The following is a 22,898-nucleotide window of genomic DNA, read 5'->3' as shown; positions in this document are numbered from 1 at the left end:
AATTTTTTTCAGTTCGAATCTCGATATCTTCGATGAAATTGTTCAAATGTGGCATAATCTTTTGGAGCTGGGTCGGTGCACTATCTCTTATCGCTCTTCCAATCGCGGAGAGGGAAAAGAAATGTTCCATATTATCTTGTATCTATATCATGGTTCCACCATGGTTCCATAGTGAATCGTGCCTTTCTATACTTTTTTTTCAGTCAGTTCGTTGATTCTTCATCAGTAAATTCGATTCTTTTTTATCATGTTAGGTAAATTATAGAAACGCGGAGCGATCTTATATACATTCGTCATTTATGACATTTATTATAAAGTTAATCTTTAATCTTTGATAAAATCGTACATACATGTAAAAATCTGATTCCTACGTACATTTGTTATAGAATATTAGAAAATACGCGCACTTATACATTATTTTTTGTATAATTATATATATATATATATTTCTTTTTTATTTTTTTGCGTTGTTTTGCAACAGATCTCGCATCAAATGCATGATTCTTATGTCTAATGTAAGATCGTTCAGTCGTTTTAGGAGAAAATTTGAGAAGCAAGAGAAAGAAGCTATTTGTGCCTCGAGCGCGTTATCTATTCTAGAAATTAAGTAATTAATCGAAATGATGTCATTTCTATAAGGATATATATGTGGTGAACGATCGTCAGTGCTATTTGACTTTTTCTAGTCTTCGATAGCGATTCGCTGGGCTCCACGTTTTTATAAAGCGTAAAGTATCACCGTTAATTATACATTATCGCGCGTTTAATGGTATATATAATAAGAAATATATACAGAGAGAGAGAGAGAGAGGAAGAGAGTATATGAATATATGTGTGAGAGAGAGAGACATGGGGTTCATTTATCATATCCTAAAGAGAAAATATATTCAATAAATTATAAGAGGCGATTGCGCGAAATATTAAAGCAAAGAATCACAATTGGAGAAAACTCGTATACAGTACGTCATTTTATAATCCAAACACTGTTTTTAACAACAAAAATGACAGATTGCACACTTGTTTCACGTAAATGTGAAGGAAATACGAAAAAAAAGGAAGAACTAGGAAAAAAAAGAAAAGTTGATTAGCTCATCAATAATCGCGTCTCCTCATGCCCCGTTTTCTCTCGTATCCTTAATTCATTCGTTATTGCGTGTCTCTTAGAAAGATGTCTAGTTGAAGACTTAAAGATGAATTATTCTTATTATTATTATCATCGGTGCAAAAGAGAGAGAGAGAGAGGGAGAATCGAAAGCGTGAAATAAAGTATCTCTTTGATGGTGACATTTAATAAGTGCTATATTATTAATTTAGGAGCGATTGAGTGACGCAAGTCGAATGAGAGTACGCGATGTGATTGATTGGTGAACTCGTGAAATTCGTTAGGAAATCAAATTCATATTGTTCGTGCCACGATTTCCATCAACTTCCATTGTATTTGCCACCGTGGCTTTGTAATTCCGAAAGGAATTACATTGATATGTAGAAAGAGAGAGAGAGAGAGGGGGAGAAAAGAACGAGATGAGGTAGATTAATAGTATCTCGCGTACAGTGCAATTAACAAAGATATAGTATATATATTATATATATTATATATATTATATATATATATTGCATAATGCTGCCGTATATAAAGTACGCAATACGATCAAACATACATGGTGAAGGAACTTGAGGCTTGACGTACATCTGCAAGTGCCATTCAAATGCGTATCGTGGAACGAACAAGTAGGATAATAATAGATATACATATATATATATATATATATATATATATAAAATATATAAATACATTTCATTGAATCAATCATGGATCGAGTGTGCGTTGCGTATATTCCGAATGATGTGTATATGAGACTGTATGCGTGTATTAAATTAAACATATTACTAGATTACGAGGAAAAATATTTCATTCTCATTCTGTGATGACTGTCTACTGAATACAAGAAGTGAGAAGAAAAGAAATGTTTACATAAAGTCTTAAGGCTAATGGATTAATCAATTGATTTAGCTTAGCGAATAAAAATTTAATTAACAGTCATTGTACTAATTGCGCAAATGAGAGAGAAAAAGGAGAAATGAATCTTTATAGGCGTAAGAAGACGCGTGTGTATGTGTCTCTCGTTCGTTATGTGTGTGAAGAAGAAGCGGACACGATAAAAACATGGCGCGCAAATATAGAACTTTAATATGTTAAAAGAAGAAAAAAAAAGAAGATAAAGAGAAAAGCCGAGAACACACATGCTGTATCCGAGAAGATGCGGCAAGAAGAGAGAACAGTATGATTTGTATACTGTATAACTTTAGTCGTTTATCATTGCTTTCGAGAATATATAAGAGTTATGTGTGTATAAATTATTATGTGTAATTAAACAGAAGTCATTTAGTAAATTTTCTTATAAGCCTATATAATCTATTATATAAATACAGAAAAGAAACAGCCACACACAATGTCGTGCGCGTACGCGCCACACTCCACGTACACATAAAGAAATTACAGTAGCAAACAGCCGCTGTATTATCTTTTGTTTGAGTAAAATAGTAATGATACGATTATGCAAATTAATAACGATACAATAAATACTTACCGTACGTCTTAAATGGCAGATGCCTCTATGGCAATCGATTATAGGGCCCAATTTTTACAGGGCGTGTGTGTGTGCATATATATAAAGTATCCCATTTAAACTGATGCGCTATCTTTGAATCTAGAAATGATATCGATATGGGTTTCAGACAAAAATTGAATTTTGAGTATAATCTGATATCAATGGCTTTTTTCTATAGATATAGATTAGTATATAGTGAAGTATAGTTAGAGAATTTATAGTAAAGAATTGCATCTCTCTCTTCCTCTTGATTAATGATAACTCAAAAGTATATACATATAAAAGTATATTAAAAAAAAAAAAAATAAAAAAAAATGGACATTCATATTTTTTCTATATCTTCTACAAGAAAATTATTGGTATCAGATTATGTCTCTTTCGAAATCGTTCAGTCTTGTCTGAAACATTTTTTGATATTACCGAATCACCGTAGTATCAAAGATATTTGTGTGCATCATTTCAAATGGAGCATGTATGTATATCTTATCGCACATCTCCTTTGAACGTGTCACGCAAAGAGAAATACATACAGTTTTCTTTTTTCGTACTATTACTTTACATTTAAATATATCTCCATTATACAAGATATGAACTTAACGCCATGATTTTATACAAATGCAAGATTCAGAAATTTTCATAAATATAAAAAAAGAGTATATATATATATATATATATATATATATATATAATACCGATAATACATTATATCGTATTACAAACATTAATGCACGTATTAATAATATTATAAACAGTATTGCGAAATTCTATTAGAAATTCAATTGTTGAAGATCCACGAATGACTATTTCGCTTCTAACGCTCCGCTATATGATTCTTTAAGAACGTGATCTGCGCTCTGGATTCTAATGCGGTCAATTCCGCCACAACAGGAATCATTTGCTGGACATGATTTTCATAATTGGAACCTATGAGATATGAGACGTTTTAATAATAGCCTCGTTGTAACACGGAATACGTACACGCGCGGAAAACAATATTACATACCCATTGCCATTCTCTTTTCGCCGTATGTAACTTTTCCATCAAAATCATTCAACGGCACCTTTATATCTGATCCGACTTGTTGAATTGTCACATTCAAATGGTCCTCAATCTCTGCCAAATACTACAGATATTTCAGTTGGTTATCCAGTTTTATACAAACAGAATTTATCTTTCGGAATTAATTCTCTATTTCGAGAGAGAGAGAGCAGATTGCAGAGACTTACGTTGGGCTCATTGTACCAAGTGCAACAACCACCTTGATTAGTCAGATTGGTATTTTGACAGTTTCTCCCACGAGAAGGACACCATTCACCGTGATACCACACCTTCTCCGGCACACTACTGACCAAAGAAATTGCCAGACCCATTCTTTCGGCTCTGCCGACTCGTCCGATACGATGCACATAATTGGACTTTTCATCGGGAAGAGTTATGTTTATCACTGGAAAAATGACATAGAGAGATACCGTAACGTGATATTTTCATACATAAAAGACTTCGCTCGAATGCATTACTTACTAAAAGGCAGACCGGTAATATCTAATCCTCTGGCAGCTACGTCAGTGCAGATCAAAAATTTCACCTCCTGACGTTTGAACCTCTCCAGATTGGCCTTACGCTCCGCGGGTTTTCTGTCTCCATGCAGACACACACATGAGAACTGCTGTCCGCCGGCCTGTTTCAGGTATCTCTCGAGATTATCGCAATCGAGTTTTGTCCTGCAGAATATCAACGCCCGGTCCATCTTATGTTCTTTGATGGCGCGTATACAGTATTCTCCTTTCAACATCTTCACGGCCTCCGACAACGTCTCTGTAAGATAAGCAAGTGAGTATTAGATTGTATGGATCTCGTTACTCGAATGAAAATACGATTATGGTTATCATCTAACCGGCGGTATTGTTCCCTGGTCTCACGTTATCTCTCGCGTGTATAGCATCAGTTTCTACGTGATTTCTCAAATTATGCCACGATTTGTCCTTTTGCGGATCTACTATCACTACAACATGATGCACAGTCTCGGGCACTGCGTCTTCGCCTTTTAGATCCACCCAAGTTGGAAAATGCATCAAACGTTCCTACAATCAAAAATTCGAGTGTTTAAAATTCGATATCATGTTTTCGTTTACTTTTATTCATATCGTATTGGTCAATATTAAATATGTATCGATACAAACTTACGGCCATCTTTTTAACTTCGAATGCGTGTAACGTCGCTGAGCACACGATCATCTGCAACCTCTTGCCGTCCGACGTAATTTTTGGAATCTGTCTGTGCAGGCGATCGATAAGTTCGGTGTAACCTTGCTTCAATAATCCATCAGCTTCGTCCAGCACAAAGAATCTTGAAATATATTAATTTATCCCTATCTGTTATTCCTTTTGTAGTTGAGCGACAAATTACCTGCAGTGCGTTAATAACAAGTAACCGCCTTGTATAAGATCCTCTAAACGTCCGGGAGTCCCGACGACTATGTCCACACCTAAATTTAAGGTGGCAATTTGCTCTTTCACGTTTATTCCACCGATAACGAGCAACTCTCTAATCGTTGGATTTTTCAAATGGATTTTAAACTGAAAAAATGATAAGGTCATTTCATTAATATCACATATACAATCTCGATGACGAAATTTGTTTAAATTCTCATTTACCTTTTGAATTTGATTATAGGTTTGTTCAGCTAATTCGCGAGAAGGTTCTATAATGATCGCTTGGGGCGCGTTATTTGTCGGTTTCTCGCCTTCTTTTGATTGATTCTGATTGCTGCTAACGGAATTGTACTTGACGGATTCCTTCGGAGCCGACGACACAGCCACATAGTCATTCGGAGGCGGATGTTTAAATGGTTGCGCTCCAAAATTGAAAGCCATCTCGGCGTTCTTCAGTACGACGGCCGGATAATAAATCTGCGACTTTTGTTGCGCGTTTAACGTAAATGCAACACCCAAGTCCACGCCATTTTTGTTAAATTTTATTTCACCCCTCGCCAAGTCAATGAAACATCCGATCACATCGTGCATTCCGAATGCTTCCCCATAATTGTCAAACTGCTTTGCGTTCGATTTCTTTCCAGTACCGCCGAATCCATAACCGAATCTATCTGTTCCTAAATCCAAAGCAGCCTGTTCCAAAAACAAAATTCCATAAGAAATTAAATATAAGAAATTTAGAACAGTAACAATTGTATAAAAATACTTACCTGAGACGTAGACCAACCCACTCGGCATAAGCCTTCGTCAGTAACTGTGGCCTCAAAAAAATATTTGCCACTTCCTGAAATCCCTTTATTTGCACGGCAACCGTGCCATTCTTTCTGTTCTCTACTCTGACATCTTAAACCATCCGGTGTTACTGCCAAGGCTCGTCCCCTATCAAACAGGCTTAATCCCCAGTGTGTTGCTGTAAGATGGCAAAATAATTGTATTGTACTTTCCAACAATGAAATTTATAACACAATGCTTGTAACTGTCGCGATTTAATACACACATTGTTGAGCATGTGCAACAGCTCCAGCTCCTTTTCCAGACTCCAAATCTTTGAGAGTCTCCCAGACTATTTGCAAAATAGGCAAGCAGAAGGCACCAGTTTTTCCACTGCCGGTTTCCGCAGCCATCAGTACATCTCCACCACCCAAGATCAGCGGAATGGCCTCAGCTTGAACATCGGTTGGTAGTCTGTAATTTACAATCTCTTGAAAATAATCAGATTAAGATAATAACTATGTGTTAGATTTTTTCATTAGATTTGTTACATTTTTTTTTTCAAAATAAATATTACATCGCAATTTTACTCACGTCCAATCTATTTCATCGACTGCCTTTGCTATTTCTGGCAAAACACCCATTTCTAAAACAGGAGAAAATTAAGTATGATATGATTCCGACAATATATGATGTAATAATTATTACACAAATTATTGACACCTTTGAATTGATATTTTACACAAGCTAAAATTATAAGTAACTTGTTAAAAATACTTACCTTCAAACGCAGTCATTTTTCCACAACTATATTTGACTGTTTCCTTAAATATACGAAAAACAATGTTCCCGGCAGATCAGCTGCTCTCCCAACGTCTCACAATTTGCGTTCGCGATGCTGTTGCCGTTTTCTCGAATAACGGAATAATCATCGAATAACTAACAATCGTGATATTCGTGGAATTTCTAGATACAATATGTAAGGGTACGTTCGGAAATCATATCCGTAAGGATAAGATAATAGAAGAAGCAAAGATTTCTTTGTTCTGATTGGTCAATTAAACACTACTTTACCCTAGGGGTAGGATTTTTGAACACACCCTAAAGTCATTCGCGTACATAGCGTACTTCACACCACACACACGTATATATATTGACGTTGTATACGATTATATGTCGTTTGGTAAATAATATGTTTTTATAATGTAACAAGGATAAATAAGTGATTTCTAAATGAAACTCTGACAAGATTCAGGAATATCCTGGCAGAGATGATACTTGGCATCGTTTATCGATTCATTGAAAGATAGCACCGCGAAAATGACACCTAAACGGAAAGTAAGTACATCTAAAGGTTATGACATGAAGTTGTTTCCTTCTCTCTTCACAATTTGAATATACGTTTATTTTAATTCAAATACAGAATGTATAAGTGAAAGTTTAACTGCGCTACAATTGATTCTGGAGACATAGTTGACTTGTTATTAATTATTTTTTAGATTAATAGTAAACAATTATATATAATCACGATACAATATCGTTTTATAGACAACCAGTTCGGAATCTACGTCAACGACCAGCTCGGGTTCTTCCTCTAGTAGTTCATCGAGTTCAGGCAGCGAATCCAGCTCATCCGACTCTGAGAATTCCAGTAGCTCCGCCAATAGTCAAAAAGCATCCGATACAGAGAAAACCAAGAAGAAGGTGCCATTTCCAGCCACTCGTCATGTCAAATCCAAAGCTGAAACAGCTTTCGTGCCGCCTTTGGATAATAAAAATAAAGACAGACAGCCACAGAAAGCCAGATCAGTGGTATACTCTTCTGAATCGGAAGAATCACCCAGCAAAGCAAAATCACCGCAAAAAAGAAAACCACCAGCAAAACCAAAAGCCACTGCTACTGTAGCACCAGTTGTTAAGAGATCTCCTACGAAACCAGTACCAGTACTAGCAGGACAGCATAAAGCTGCGGCTGCTTTAAAACCTGTTAATAGCAAGTCCAACAAATTTGTCGGTGCGTTTATATGCTACATAATTTCATCATTATTCTATATTTTGTAATAAATTATATATTTTTATTCCAATTTTGTTCTAAAATAATGGTTAATAACTTTTCAGGTTCCATGAGTGCCAACAACAGCAAATCTCCCGATAAATCCGGGAAAGCAACGGAACCAGTCCAGAAGAAGTTAAAAAAAAAAAGTATATTCAGCCCAGAGAATAGTAGCGAAAGCGACAGTGGTATCTTGGCAAAAGTTAACACAGTCAAACCAACAAGCAGTTCCACAAAATGTACTAAGAATTCCCCAGCTAAAGCAAAGTTAAATGATATCAAACAAAAAGCTGCGGCAACGAGCAGACTTGGTAAATAATTGTATTACTGAGATGAATGTATGGAGTATTTTTTATATAAGTTTAACGAACGTATAATAAAATTTCTGATTATAATGTTATTTGCAGTCACAAAATCTGCGCAACCGCAGAAATCTGATAGTTCTGCGAGCTCGAAAAGTTCCGGCGGTTCAGCATCTTCGGGTAGTACAGACAGCAGCACTGATTCGGAATCATCCGAAAGTATCACCAGCTCTCAGCCTCAACCGAAAAAGAAGGAAACGCAGCCTAGCAGTACGAATACTATAACAAGCGTGCCACCTAAAAGACCGTCGGCGGCAGTCGCCCCGGTAAAATCGCAAAAAACTGTTACTAAACGACAAGGTTTGCTAATATACTTATATATTTCTTATCTAATGTATTGTTATATAACATTGGCGAAGAAAAAGAAAAGATAATTTTATGTGTGTAAATAGGTGCTATAAAGAGCGACGATGACGGAGATGCATCTGCTAGTGAAAAAGAAGACGAAGGAACATTGGCCTCGAAAACAGTAACGAAAGGCAAGCGAAAACTGCAAACGCGCAAAGGAAGTAAATTGCTTCAACTACAAGCGAAGGCGGCCAGCGATTCCGAATCTGATACAGGTATGCGAAAAGTAATAACTTAACCTAATTTGCATTTGACTGATTTCTTTATATTACAGTTTATTTGTAATATCTTTATTCTATGTTCTGAACTTTTTCATTCGTCGCGAGTTTCTATGTATTTAGGTGAACTCGAATTACGTTTGTTTAGCTTGAGTCATCGCCACTCAATATATGGTAATGGATTATTATAAGATAATACTTTCTTTCTCGAGGTGGCATTCGGGAAGAGTAGATGCATTTTCTTTGCAATGGATTTGGAAGTCTATGCTGCCTCCTTAACACAAAAAAGCAGTATTTGTGCTTTTGGATAGAATGGATCGGAGATATATATGTATGCATATTATAAACTGTACAGTATTCCAATAATCGATGATATGCATTTCTTTATCGTGAATAAAGATAAAAGCAAAGCTGTTCTAAAATGCAGATACGGTTTCTTTTTTGCTTATGGTGGCAGTATGGTTCTCAGGTATGGAAACGGTAGCGTGTAAGCGTATCCTACAGATTGCGCTAACTCGGTGTGATCTGTCAAGAGTAGCCGAGAGCAAGAGGAGTACGAGCAAATCGCCCGTTAAACGTGCCGGACCGTCCGCTGCCGCCAGACAAACCTCCTCCGGAGCCGGTAGATCAACGCAGAATAGCAGTATCGCCTCTAACACTACTGGTAACAGGACAAATCAGGCTCCTTACAATCGAGCACGCGCCGCGAAGGAGCGTGAATGTCCACTGGCTGCGTCCTGCGACTCGCGGGGTCATCTCTCTGGAAAACTGGACTCGCACTTCACCCTGGAGGCGTGTCCTCTATATCACAATACTACGTCGCAGGCTTGCATGTAAGTTGCAATTCAAAAATGAAATCAATCGTCTTAATAACAATTGAGAATAAAACTCGATCGAAGATTTGTTAGTATTTCGTATTTATCGGGTGGAATAAAGAAGGACCGTTTTGGCTTTTCTAGAGAATTTTCTAAAGAGAGAAAAAAGCGAGAGGATGAGCGCAAGAAGGCCGTAACGAATCTGGCCAAGAAACCCAAGGGTGTTCATCAAACTACTGAGCAGCGCAATTACCAACTTAAAGTACGAGAGATGAGGAACAAGTGGAAGGGTAACACCGGCGACGGTAACGAAAGCGACAGCGGCGGTGAACTACAGGGAAACGAGAAGGACAAGCAACCTCGGCTGAACAATCTCACGCCTGATTATGACTTGAAGCTGTTTATGGAGGCTCAAGCGATAGCCAGCGAGAAAATCGTAAGTATTTAGTTTAATTTTTATCTGAATTTTGATACAGTATTAGACAGTAATATAGTATCTTATAATTTAATTAACATTTATTCAAATACAGTAGTTACACTCTGCTTTTCTATATATGTACATATATGTATGTGTGTGTGTGTGTGTTTTTTTTATATATCTAAGGAAAAGGAATTAAAAGAATTGGACTATGATGGCGAAGGTAGAAATGGCGGTGGCACGCGAATTGTCGAAATGGGAAAATGGGAAATGGAGGTTTGGTATCAAAGCCCGTATCCCGAAGAGTACAGTCGTGCTCCGAAGCTTTACCTTTGCGAATATTGTCTGAGATACGCGAAAAGTCGTCAAGTGCTGAGAAGACACAGAGAGAAATGTTTGTGGAGGCATCCACCGGGTCACGAAGTGTACAGGTAAATACATTTCATTTAGTATTCCGCTTCTCTTTTATTATGAAAAATTTTTATTTATAAAAATAAAAAAATAAGATGAATGAAATATATCGGCAATAATAACGGCAATAATAAATATTTAAATTATCACATGCATGTTTGTCTTCCTTACAGAAAGGACAAGATAGGCGTATGGGAAGTGGACGGTAAGCGATATAAACAGTATTGCCAGAATCTCTGTTTATTAGCCAAATTTTTCCTGGACCATAAAACGTTATACTACGATGTCGAGCCGTTCCTCTTTTACGTCATGACAATCGGCGATTTCGAGGGCTGCCATACCGTCGGCTACTTCAGTAAAGTGAGTATCATATTATTACTATCAATTGTACACCCATCTATATTTACCCCGAAAAATATTCGTACGTGAATTCGAACTTCTGCATTCTGTTGCTTCACGCAGGAATATAGTAACAAAATATCTATTGAGAAATAAAATTACGATACGCATGTCGTGTATTACTCGAAAGAATTTGTCGATCGATTAAGAGGACTTCAGGGAGGGAGTCAGTGTGATTAAGTCGAGGCTGTGTGATTTATATGTAGCGCATTCTTAAACATTAGCACACTGACAAATTTAGCTAGATCTGAACGAAATATGTAAGTTAGATTATGGCATTTCTTAAATAGACGTAAAATTGTGTATGGTATTTTAAATGTTATTATATCACGTGGAACTATTTTTTTGCCATTGCGATATTTCCTGATCAGTTGCCACTTTACTGCTATGAAAAAATTTATCATATTAATCAAAATTCATAATATAATCTTTTTATCATCTATAATAATATCGATCTGATGGATCGTCACACAATTTCTGTTGGTCGTGACTGAGTGAAAATAAAATGAAATTGATAAAAAAAAAATTTATAATTTTGAACTGTTATTATTATTTGTTATTATTATTAAATTGCAATTAGAAGAGACATTATCCTTAATAATAAGCTATTCATACAAAGTCCCGAAATAGTTGAAATTTAACATTAGTCGATGAGTTTTATCCATTTGTGCGATTTTTTTCGCGGCTTAGTCGACTGTGAAGTTAGCACTTCACATTCAAAAAACGAAGTTTTATAAAGAGTTTCGTTTCCACTCCAAATATTGGGTTGAGTAAAAAGTCATTGCGTATTTTTTGTATGTTTTTCAAAGTCATTTATTTATATAAAGAACAAAGATCAATCAATGATATATTGTATTTTCCGTTTTGTTCGATGACCTTTGCCATCTTTCGGTGAGCTTCATAATTCCCCGTTTGTAGAAGGACCTGTCTTTATTGACGAAAAACTGAACAAGGTGCTGATTTACCGCCTCATCTGAATTTAACGTTATTCCACGCAAGGAGTTTTGAAGAGAACGAAACAAATGGAAGTCTGACGGCGCAAGGTCAGGCGAGTATGCTGGGTGGGGCAACACATCCCATCCAAGCTCCAATAATTTTTGACGGGTCGCCAAAAATGTGTGTGGTCTCGCGTTGTCGTGATGGAACACAACTCCTTTACAATTGACGAGCTCCGGACGTTTCTGGATGACAGATTCGTTCAAACTGTCCAATTGCCGACAGTATACATCCGAATTGATTGTTCGGTTCCTTGGTAGGAGCTCAAAAAACACCATACCCTTCCAATCCCACCACACTGAGAGCATAACCTTCCTCTGATGAAGTTCTGCTTTTGAAGTCGTTTGAGGCGAATCATCACGTCGGGACCAAGACCGTTTGCGTTCCACATTGTTGTAAACATTCCACTTCTCATCACCAGTTATCATTCGTTTCAAAAAAGGATCGTTTTCTTCACGTTTCATGAACATATCGCAGATGTTTATACGCGCCGTCAAATGAACTTCTTTGAGTTCATGAGGAATCCAAATATCGAGCTTGCTTACGTATCCCAGCTTCTTTAGGTGGACGTGAACACTTTTTTGACTGATCTTCAATGTTTCTGCAATCTCTCGTGTCGTGTAACGTGGGTTTCACTTGATCAATGCCTTTATTTTGTCGTCATCAACCTCGGTGGGCCTTCCTGACCGAGGAGTATCTTTGAGATCAAAATCACCAGCGCGGAATTTCTTGAACCAGTTTTGGCACTGACGTTCTTGTAGAGCATCGTCACCGTAAACTTTACGCAATTTTTCACAAGCTTGACGCGCGTTCTTCCCTTTACGGAAGTAAAACAGTAAAATATGGCGAAAATGCACAGTTTGGTCTTCCATCTTCAACTTGTTGTAAAATCTCCAAAACTCAACCAAATCGCTCAATTTTTTTTAGAATGAAGCTTAAATCGTCAGCTGTTAAACGATATATGATAAACATATGTGTGAATGACTCTAGTACTGCCAAAACTGAACTAATGCCATCTATTGCAAAAATACGCAATGACTTTTTACTCAACCCAATAGTTCTACAGTTCCTGTTAAATTTTAGAAATAATTTCGGCGAAAAACCTAAAAAAGTTGCATCTTAAAAATATGAAGTCTCAACTTCCAGTGGCACCGCAAAATGCAAAAAAATGCCATTTAAACCATCGTATCTTATAATTTTCAAAGAGTTTTACAGTTCCTTATACATATTAACAATATAGTTCTGACCCCGACAAACATCTTAAAAAAATTTTTTTAGTTTGGAAGCTGGCAACTCATCTTTTGCTAAAAATAACCTGAACTTTTTTATTTTTAATTGTACAACTTTGAGCCTTAATAATTTTCGATAGAACTTTTTGGCGTGCAAATTGGACTTTCAACAGAAAACTCCGAATTACCAAAACAAAATTTTACTATTTCTGAATTTAAAAATTTTCAGACTTCTTGTAATTAAAAGTAATAAGATCTCTATTATTTTCTATTATAACTTTTTGCTGTTTACTAATTATCACAACAGAATTATTAAGAAAACTAGAAATTTCTAAATAATTATTTTATGTATCTGTAAAAACTATTAATTTCTTTAGTTTCTTTTTTTGTTTTTGTTTTTCTTTTCTGTGTTGTAGGTATGTGTTTTAAAATTATAAGAATGTATCAAAATTTAATGAGGCTATTAATATATCTTAAAGATAATGTAACATTATGTTTAGTAAAATATTAGAAAAAAAATTTTCGTAATTCTGATGACAGTTCTATTTGTATCATGAAGAATTCTATCGATAAGTATTATAAGTCTGAAGCTAAAATCAAAAACAAAAAAAATTTTTTAGATATTTTGGCATATTCAGAAATATATTATATTATTAATATGTATAAGGTACTGCTGTAGAACTTTTCGTGAACTAACGATGATTTAAATGACATTCCTTCGCATTTCGCTGTGCCACGGGAAATTGACACCTCATATTTTCAAGCTGCAATTTTTTTTAGGTTTCTCGGCGGAATTATTTTTAAAATTTATCAAGAACCGTAGAACAATTTGCAAACAAAATTCCTGGTAAAACTTTCGGTTTTTGAATATGAAATGCTAACTTTACACCGGCTAGCCGGCTTTCCTAGTGGCATCCACGTAGCGTACACGGATTACGCGAACAAGGGTGCGCCTCCGTAGGGTGTCTCGTATCTCTGACCTTCCTCCATCAATCCGCCAGACCGGGCGTCCTACGCACACATGCGTCGTCTCGAGCAAGGGTGAGACGAATCGCGCGCTCCTATTTACCACGAAACGCAGCATCGCCGAGAGTCGAGATCTTTACAGACGTTCAACGACCTCTGACCCTGGCGTTGGCAAGACACGTTCTCGGTTCTTAACCACCCCCGTCTGAACTCTCTCCCGGAGACGTGACGAAAATTTTCTCCGGATTCGACTTAAACCTTCTCGTACTTTTTAATTCCGTTGTGTCTATGCCTCTCATCGGGATCGTCTCTCCTCTGCGACCGATCTGTCTTCGTCTCGGAAACCCCTTCACTTTGCTTGCTCTTTCCTCTTCTTTACTTTATCTGTAAAAAACACACGTCTGAGAAAATACAGAGCGAGAAAGATGAGGGAAAGGATTATCCGCTCTGCAAATTATTGTATCAGCATCTCGACAAGCGGATAAACTTTGTTAAACTTTTAGTGCTTCTCCTTCAGTCAATTCTATCGTTTTATTTCGTTCATCGCCGATGAATGGGGACGATCTTTCTCTAGTAAAAATCAATGCACCTATATGCACTCTTTTAATAATTAGCCGATTTTAAATTGATTAAAAGATGTTAAAATATAATGCAATTAAAGCGAAATGTTACTGATTTGAGTAAAACTTGTACCTTATCATCCGAGTTTACTCGATATGGTCGATCAAAGATCTAGGTTGTCGCGCACAACTTTGACAGCACAAATTGCATGAAACAGCTAGTCTTTACTATCCAGAGTATTAAATCGTGTTAAAGCGTAAAAGGGGTCGTGTCCTGAAATATTCAGTTAAATTCTTAAAGTTAATTCCTTCGTTCGCGAAATTACATCACGGCGTACGTAAGCTCTTCATAAGTCTCATATACGAGCGAGATTTGTCTCGTGCCAATCTATTGTAAAACAATATATCTCCATTTTTTTTTTAAATGCCGTGTCAATATTTATAAATATAATACTGTAAATAATATAATATTAAAAATAGAATATAATAATACAATAGATAATGCCAATTTAAAAGAACTCATCTTCTATTTTCAGTATAATTGAATCACTTATATCACTTTGATACGAAACTTAGATGGGAACGATGCCCTTATCGTATTAATATCTAGAATCCAGGACGAGTAATGATATAAATATGTGGATGCACGTTATACATACACGCGAAAAGAGAGAGAGAGAGAGAAAGAGAGATGAAACCTTTTATCTGTGAAAATAGATTGACATTGGCTCTCGTTCCGGAGTATTAATATCAGGGCACACACTGATCTTTCCCGACGCATCTTTTCTGTCGGGTTCAGGCGGCCGGCAAATTATGTTACACTCTGTATAAAAGGGCGTAACTCGCTTCCTGCATCCGCAGCGGCGGCGGCGGCGGCGGCGGCGCGAAGTCAAAATCTTTATAGACGTTCAATGACCCCGACCCTGGCCAGACGGTCGCAGGGTAACGCCGGCGGAGGTAGTGGCGGCGACGGCCGGGATACGAGGGATGAAAGGTACGAGAAAGACAGAGAGAGAAAGAGAGAGAGAGAGAGAAGCAAGCAGGGGAGAAGAGGAGGACTAGTAGGGTGGCCCTACTGCTGGCGTACGCTATGCATGCGCTTCAGCACACCAGGTGGAGGAGGGGGAGTGTAGGGGAAGTATAGTCGGGTGGTTTAGGCGGTTGGCCGATGGCGGTGGTTGTGATGGAGGTGGTGGTAGTAGGCTGCTGCAGAAGGGGGTTGCCGATGGTCGCGGAGGGCGATGTCGGCGCAGGAGGGGAAGGAGGGCGTCGCCTGCCGCATCGGGTCGTCAACCTTTCTGCGGCACTGCGACGTCGTCGTCGGGGTCGTTATTATTTCCTCCTCCTTCTCCTCTTCTCCTTCTACTTCTCCTTCTCATTTACTTTCCAGCATGTCTTCGCACGCTCTCTAGTCGTTCTCGTCGCTCCTTCCTCGTCCTTCCGATTTCTCTTCCAAGTGTCGTTCCTCTTCTCTCTCTCTCTCTCTCTTTCCCTTGTATAATTCCGTCCTTCGGCTCGTCTTAACACGCTTCCTCATCTTAGCACGCTACTGCCTTCCCCTTCTCTCGATCCATCTTCGTATCCTTCTTTGCATTCGCACGATTTCCGAGGACACGATCTCGCCTTGGACGCGCGATCGCTCACGCATATACATTCGCTCTTTCATTTTCTTTCACTTTTCGGATAGGATAAGCGCGATGTTTTTTATCTTCGCATTCTATTTATCTTCTTACACGCTTTTCGTCCTTTCCTCAATCTTTCTCATCTTACACGCATCATTTTCACGGTTGGATCCCTCGTTTATTCATCGTATCGTTCCAAAGTATTGACAAGTACGAAGTACGATTTTGATCTTGGTCTATCGAACATCGTCACAATTGCACGTCAATGTGTATCGACGCGACATGAAAATCGGTCGGTCGCGTTTACCGCTAAACCCGGAATAGCCCGAACAACCGAGTATTGTATCCGTAATTTCTCGTATGACTCTCCATTCGTCGATTATGCATTTTCCTCCTCGTCTGTCTCCTTCAACCATCCTTCCAATACGATACCGCGCCGATCGCGATGAATATTGCGTCGATATTGAATTCCCAAGTCTTCGTTTGTCTTTGAACGTTTCACGACTAACGTTCCCCCGATTAGTCCCATCCGCTCATCAGGCTTCAACCTCTTTCCCTACTCGCGTTTCTCCGCGTCGAATTTCATCCCTCTCCTCTCTTCTCGCTTTTTCATCCTGCTCGTCGCCGTCGTCATCATCGTCGCCTTCGTCGTTGCCGCATTAAACCGCAATGTTGGCGCCTCACCCTAACGCGACTGCGAAGCGACCACCACCCTGAAGCCCGGGATCTCCCGGGATCTTCCAGGGTAATGCTGGCATTCGCGCTCAGTTTTTGCTTCTTTCCTGTTCCTCCCCCTCCTCCTCTCCCCTTTTCCCTCCTCGTCCAGCGATTCTCTTTCTCGAGAAGCAGAAATCCACAGCCGGATATCGCGAGTCAGCCCGGGCTCCGACACCGGAAGTGGATTTATGGTACGCGCGACCTCACCACCATCGTACATGTGGATTAACCGGGGTGGTATTCGTCATCGTCGCGACATTTGTGAATTACCGTGAGCTATTCATTCTTCTTCTGATTCTTACAGACTATGAAGCGAAGGATAATGTTTATACAGCTGTCCTCGTGTAAAATAAAGATGACTCGAAGAAATTTCACAGTTTGAACTGTCTCCGTCTAGACGGTTTACATTTTCAACTTTACACAATGAGCGAGTGATTTCTCCCGTTATGCTCCCGAATAAAATTGTTATCGGCATAGCTAACGAGATTGCGGAAGAATAAATATACAATCTGCGATCACGCATCACAGGATAATTACATAATGATTACATGTAGTATAAACCGAACCACAGCGATAATGGATGCGATCATTTAGTCCGTTTGATTCAAAGATACTACATTTCCGGACAAATTTTCACAGGCGACCATCTTTTCCTATTTGCCGCAGCTTTTATGGCGCCATTCAAACTACGAACTAGGAATCCCTCAAAGTAGCTCAGAATCGTTGATCGTAAGCTTCGATATCCCTGTCGTAAAAGTTTCCTCCCGCAGCTTGACCTCCGATGATTCGGACATTGGCCTTGAACGATGCGATCGTTGACCCCTCCCTCCCGGCTAACTCGGTCGTTGACCCCGAGCGTCGCGGTCATCGACCCCGGGGCGGGAGATTCCCTGGCGTTGAACTTGAATAAATCGCGCACTTCACCTTGGACGACGGTGCGAATTCGTCGTCGTTGGATTATCGACTCGCGGGAGATGAGAGGAGGAGCGGTCGCGATTTTTATCCGCCATCCGCGCCACCAACACCTTCGCCAACGCGTCGCCACTTCTCGCTCGTTATCCTGGCGCGTGAAACAGAATTTTGATCAATTCCAAGGCAGCCGAGTAGAAATTAAGAGGGTCAGATTGAAGCGTAAACGCTTACAGCTTCCGCCGTGTTTATTGAGACACGAAGACGAGCTATTCTTGATGCCATTCAAAGACTCTTGAGAACAAACAGACTCTTTGACTGCAACTCGCACAGTCTGTTTGTTCTCAGCATTCTGAGCGATGCGCTTTTTCGCGACTGCTAATAAGTAGAGATAGTCAATATATATTAAAAAGAATTTAAAAATCGCCGACAGAAGGATATTATTGAGGCGATTAAATAATCCAAGTAGAAATGATTTGACAAACGCATTGCAATTACGAAATGTCGACTTTATTACTTTTATATTAATCAATATGTGGTAAAATAAGAATGCGAGAAGAATTAACAGCGAAATTTTTCAATCGATTGTTTATTTAAAATTTCACTTTCTTTTGCTGAGGGTTGCAAAATATTAGTATCTGATCGTGTATTATAATATCATCGCGCGAGATTCCGTTTTCTCTCGAAAGTCAACAACAACAACTATGACTTTTAATAAGATGCAGACTATATTTAAAAACCGTGTTCCTTCGAAAAGGAGAAACGCGTGTCACGTGTAAACCGGTTCTGGAGACCGGTAGGTCCCCGGATAGTGCGGGATCCGTTTTCTGATCCTGAAATCCTTGCATCGTCTCGCGTTGACCGAGGACGCGACGAGGAACGAAATTTTCGGCAATCCGCCTCTCTAATCTCCGTATCATTGACAAGCATCGAATCGAGTCGCTATGTAATCGAGAAATTCTCTCTTACCTTCTAAAATTGCCGGACTTTCCCGCAATGGATTCATATCGGTAAATCTTGTCTCTCTTTCTATCCTCTCGTATTATACGAAAATACGCGTTCTCGAGAATCACCTGACGTAGAAATCATATATTCTGTAGCGTTCAATTAATGATTCAGTTATTAAAATGGAATTATTCTATTTAATTATTTAAATAAATTATATATCTCGTAATATCTCGTTTAGTGAAAATCATGGTTCGGAATAATATTTTTATTCTATCAAAGAAAATAGGACAAATTTTTTTTAACAAACGTTGATTTTTAAAAATGTATAATACGGAGATTTATATTAGGTGTACAACTTTGCTTCTGCCGTTTTCCTATAGATGGCTTTAGCGGTAAGTAGTGGTCGAAATAAATAGATCATAGACGTCATGCGATAAACTTGGGCATCTGTCAACATAACCCCATAGAAACATTAGTCGATTTGTGTCTGCATCATAAAGTTATTCTCTATTGAAAATGTCAGTTTACGAGCCAAATTCTCGTCATTTGCGGGAGGTTTTAATTTTCTGCTTCAATATGAAGAAATCTGCGGCTGAGGCTCATCGAATGCTCTCAAATACTTATGGTGAAGCCGCTATTAGTGAAAGAACGTGTCGTGAGTGGTTTCAACGCTTCAAGAACGGTGATTTTCACGTCGAAGACCGGCATAGCAGTGGAAGAGAGAAGGTTTTCGAAGATGCAGAATTGGAGGCATTACTTAATGAAGACTCGAGTCAAAGTCAAAAAGAATTGGCACGATCATTGGACAATACTTTGAATCATAAATGTATAACTAGTTTTTTTACAATAAAGCCTCGAATTTCGGAAAAAAACGGCGGAAGCAAAGTTGTACACCTAACAGAAATATACTTTGTAATTAATGCGCAGGTATATTCGCATGGGATACATATTTTTATAATTTAGTTTCTTCGCAATTTACTTGCGAAGAAATAATATTGATACACCGGGAAACTTTACAATGTTCAACCGGAAAGGGCTAACGAGTGGACCGAGTCGTGGCTCAGGTTCCACAGTGGCTTGACCAGACGACCCGGGCATTCGACACGGCTAGGAAGAGAGCGCAGCAGCGTTCGAGAGTCTCGAGTAAACGAGACGGTGGCGTATTCTCTTACGCAGGTATTCTAGACAGCATAACCGGTGCGAAGGAAAGGGGGGAAAAAAAAAGAGAGAACGATGACTAACGATGACGTATGTCGAACATCGATGGCAACACACCGCACGTTGTTGAAACTTTACGATCCACGGCTACAGAAGCGAGGAGAAATCGGGCGGGTCCTGTGAAAGTACTGCAAGTTCGTTACGGAAGATCACGCGAGAATCAGGGCTATCAAAACTGAGAAGAAACAGAAAATATAAATCCCAATGCATAACGCGAAAAAAAGTTATTACAAAAATTGAAGTATATATATATATATATATATAAAGATATATGAACGATACAAATGATACACTTTAATTGCCTAAATGCGCAGACCTTTTTAACTAAGACAACAGAGAGACCTTCTTTCATTGACGTGCTTGAATTTTAATTCGCTCGACTGACGACGTCTGTGCGTTTGACACATCGACACCATAGCTTGCACGCTATCTGAGTAAATTTGAGCCGAATATTTGCGCGTCTACCCGCACTCGCATTCGAAACGCAAGTATAATACCTACAACGCGATATTATTTTCCTCGGTGCAGCAATCGAGATACCTGCCCCGGAGAGAGAGAAGGAAAGACGGATATCTCTTCGACGTGGGAGTTCGGTGAAATTCAATTCTTCGCCAGATAACGACGAAGGAAAATAAGCGTCGAACAAAAGCGTCGTCGATACATCGCGAGCCGTGTACAGCCGACACTACTCGATTACAAGAGTTACAGCTACAAATTAATTATATATTCGATGTTTATTTACTCCAATGCAAATCCATCGCGAATAACGATAAACGAAAGCGAATACAACCTTCGATTGATCATTAATTAAAAAAAATATATTTGTTTCTGCTGCAAAATCTTCGCCGCCGTTTTATTCTTGATTTTTGAATCTTAAAAAGGAGTTGAATTATATAAGGTCATATCTCCTATGATGATTAAATTACTATCATCACAAAAAAAAAGAAGATATGTGAAAAGATTGTATTAATTGTATCTTGCAGCCAATCAAGATTCTGAAATAGTTTGAAAGATTACCTGATTCCCGAGCAAACGACGGGGAAGTTGCGAGATAAAACGTCAACAGGATGTTTCCATTTCGGGTGGGAAAGGGCGTGAAAAATCGGCGGACGTGGTTTCCGTGGAAACGGGACGATCCGCGGTCGCTCAGGGCTCATTTGCCTAACTTCCGGTGGTGCACCGGTTAGCCCGTCACGGACGGCTCCGCGCGTTATGTATCCTGAATAATGCATAGAGAGCGATGGAGCGAGAAGGAGGGCTGCGAAGGACAAGAAAGAAGGAGACTAGTGAACGAGGGAAGAAAATTAAGGGAGAAAAGAGAGAGAGAGAGAGAGAGAGAGAGAGAGAGAGAGAGAGAGAGAGAGAGAGAGAGAGAGAGAAGGATCCGGGCCGACATACCTGCGCCCTTCATGAGGGCAGTGGTTTGGATCCGTGAAGAATTTGACAAGAGAGAGAGAGAGAGGGGGGGAGAGAGAGAACCGTCCAGCGTATATAATATAATAAGTAGACAGACGGGTCCCTCTTTCAGTCGGACATTTATACCCGCGCTTTATGTCGCATTAGAGAGGATAGGAGCAGACACCGGGAAAAAGGCAAGGCAGAACGACGGAGGTCCTTGGATCTCTCAGCGTCTGATCCTTTCGCGCTGGATCCTTTCTCTGATGCTTGGCAATCCGAAGACAATCTGCGTTACGAACATTCGAGACGCTACCGAGAAAAATTATTCATCGGGATAATATATCTAACGATAAGACAACTAAAATTTTTTTATTCTTTTCTTTAACCCGTTGTTAGGTTGGTTCGTAATAAAACTTATCTTTGGGATACACGGACGCGATTGCAGCCCGGCAGAAAGATCGATCCAAGAGTCAAGATCGGAGGTATCTCTCTTGCAATTTCATAATCCGACAAACGGAATCACGGAAGGGCAGAATATCGGGAATTCTTCGAGAGGTACCCCCGGTCCTTGGTAAAACGGCACGGCTAAGTAAGCGGGGAAGGGAGGAAAAGCAAAGAGGAGGATTTTCCAGGAGATGAGAGCGTTCGAGGCGAAGGAAGAACAGACGTTCTCGGGTATGGACGGAGAGAAGGATCAGCGAGAGAAGGGTCGCGCACAAGAACCGCCGCAAAAGGGAGGAGAGACGAAAAGGGTGAGAAAGAGAGAGAGAGAGAGAGAGAGAGAGAGACGACAGTGCGGCGGTAGACGAGGCGAGCAGACAGGTTGGCGGGTACGAAGGACACGAGAGGAATGGAGGAGGGTCGGGTAATTTTCCTTAAAAATATCCCGCAGACAGTGGCCCGAGAGGACGAGGAGACGCGACGCTAAGGGCGGCTGCTGGGAATTGCAGGCAGGCAGACAGGCGGGATAAGAGGGATACGGAGGAGGGATGACGTAGGGTAGTACCGTCAGAGAGTAGTACGCGTGGTAGTAGTAGAGATCGTCGACACTACACGCGCCTCGCTTCGTCGAGAAGAGGTTGGGGTAGGCTCGCCCTCCGCCGCCATTCTACCCTACGTTCAACTCTCCGGGTACTCGCTACCCCCGCTCTTTAGCCCTCCTGTTCGCCCTTTCGTCTTCTCTCTCTCTCCCTCCCTCTCGTTTATTCTCTCCCGGTCTCTCTTAACCGGCAAAACCTCGCCCCGACTGGAGTCGATCGATGCCAGACAGTACCGCTGTTCGCGCGACCATATCCCACCGAATGCACATCCACAAGGTCTGAGGATTTCCGTGATCTCTACCCCTTCTCTCTATCCTAAGCGTGGTGATGTTTTTCGAATGCTCCTTCGGTTTCCATGGAAAAATCTTCGACAGCATACCTTTTGCACGGTGCTCTTATATGGTACTCTCTTTATCGATAAAAATCTTTTTTAGATTCCAATCACTTCTCATCTTGA

General features: G+C 39.6%; 2 protein-coding genes across 6 annotated transcripts in view; one reads left to right on the top strand and one right to left on the bottom strand.

Moving 5' to 3' along the window:
• Positions 1 to 446: 446 nt before the first annotated feature.
• Positions 447 to 6,749, bottom strand: Ddx1 (ATP-dependent RNA helicase Ddx1). Its single transcript, XM_070310073.1, has 12 exons — positions 6,596 to 6,749; positions 6,409 to 6,460; positions 6,101 to 6,288; positions 5,814 to 6,013; positions 5,266 to 5,736; positions 5,018 to 5,187; positions 4,795 to 4,957; positions 4,505 to 4,691; positions 4,132 to 4,425; positions 3,837 to 4,054; positions 3,613 to 3,733; positions 447 to 3,533 (listed from the first exon to the last, which is right to left on the bottom strand). The coding sequence occupies exons 1-12, from the start codon at positions 6,609 to 6,611 to the stop codon at positions 3,421 to 3,423; spliced, it is 2,193 nt and encodes a 730-aa protein (XP_070166174.1). The 5' UTR covers positions 6,612 to 6,749; the 3' UTR covers positions 447 to 3,420.
• A 223-nt stretch (positions 6,750 to 6,972) lies between these two features.
• Positions 6,973 to 22,898, top strand: part of Chm (lysine acetyltransferase chameau) — a 41,244-nt gene continuing 25,318 nt past the window's right edge. For 3 of the 5 annotated variants that reach the window (XR_011448067.1, XR_011448068.1, XM_070310069.1), the window contains exons 1-9: positions 6,973 to 7,152; positions 7,363 to 7,828; positions 7,933 to 8,178; positions 8,275 to 8,529; positions 8,622 to 8,792; positions 9,265 to 9,628; positions 9,755 to 10,046; positions 10,215 to 10,459; positions 10,613 to 10,799. Coding sequence is in view for 3 of the 5 variants with exons in the window: in XM_070310069.1 (XP_070166170.1) it covers positions 7,135 to 7,152; positions 7,363 to 7,828; positions 7,933 to 8,178; positions 8,275 to 8,529; positions 8,622 to 8,792; positions 9,265 to 9,628; positions 9,755 to 10,046; positions 10,215 to 10,459; positions 10,613 to 10,799 (2,244 nt within the window). In the remaining 2 variants the exon portion in view is untranslated. Of the gene's footprint in view, positions 7,153 to 7,362; positions 7,829 to 7,932; positions 8,179 to 8,274; positions 8,530 to 8,621; positions 8,793 to 9,264; positions 9,629 to 9,754; positions 10,047 to 10,214; positions 10,460 to 10,612; positions 10,800 to 10,901; positions 11,227 to 22,898 lie in introns of those variants that run through there. The other 2 variants (XM_070310071.1, XM_070310070.1) reach the window with 2 other exon arrangements.

Source organism: Polyergus mexicanus, unplaced genomic scaffold (assembly GCF_030449975.1).
Source record: "Polyergus mexicanus isolate NDT 795.1 unplaced genomic scaffold, iyPolMexi1.0 SCAF_17, whole genome shotgun sequence".
In the NCBI taxonomy this organism is placed as follows: domain Eukaryota; kingdom Metazoa; phylum Arthropoda; class Insecta; order Hymenoptera; family Formicidae; genus Polyergus; species Polyergus mexicanus.
Note: the sequence above shows the minus strand (reverse complement) of the source record. Positions and strands in the feature narration are given on the sequence as shown.

Bases quoted from the DNA above. Each gene is read 5' to 3' on its own strand.
- Ddx1 (XM_070310073.1), bottom strand. The intron at 6,014-6,100 runs GTGTGTATTAAA...GCCATCTTACAG, and splicing joins TGTTGCACATGCTCAACAAT to CAACACACTGGGGATTAAGC. The intron at 4,426-4,504 runs GTTAGATGATAA...CTTATCTTACAG, and splicing joins ACCAGGGAACAATACCGCCG to AGACGTTGTCGGAGGCCGTG.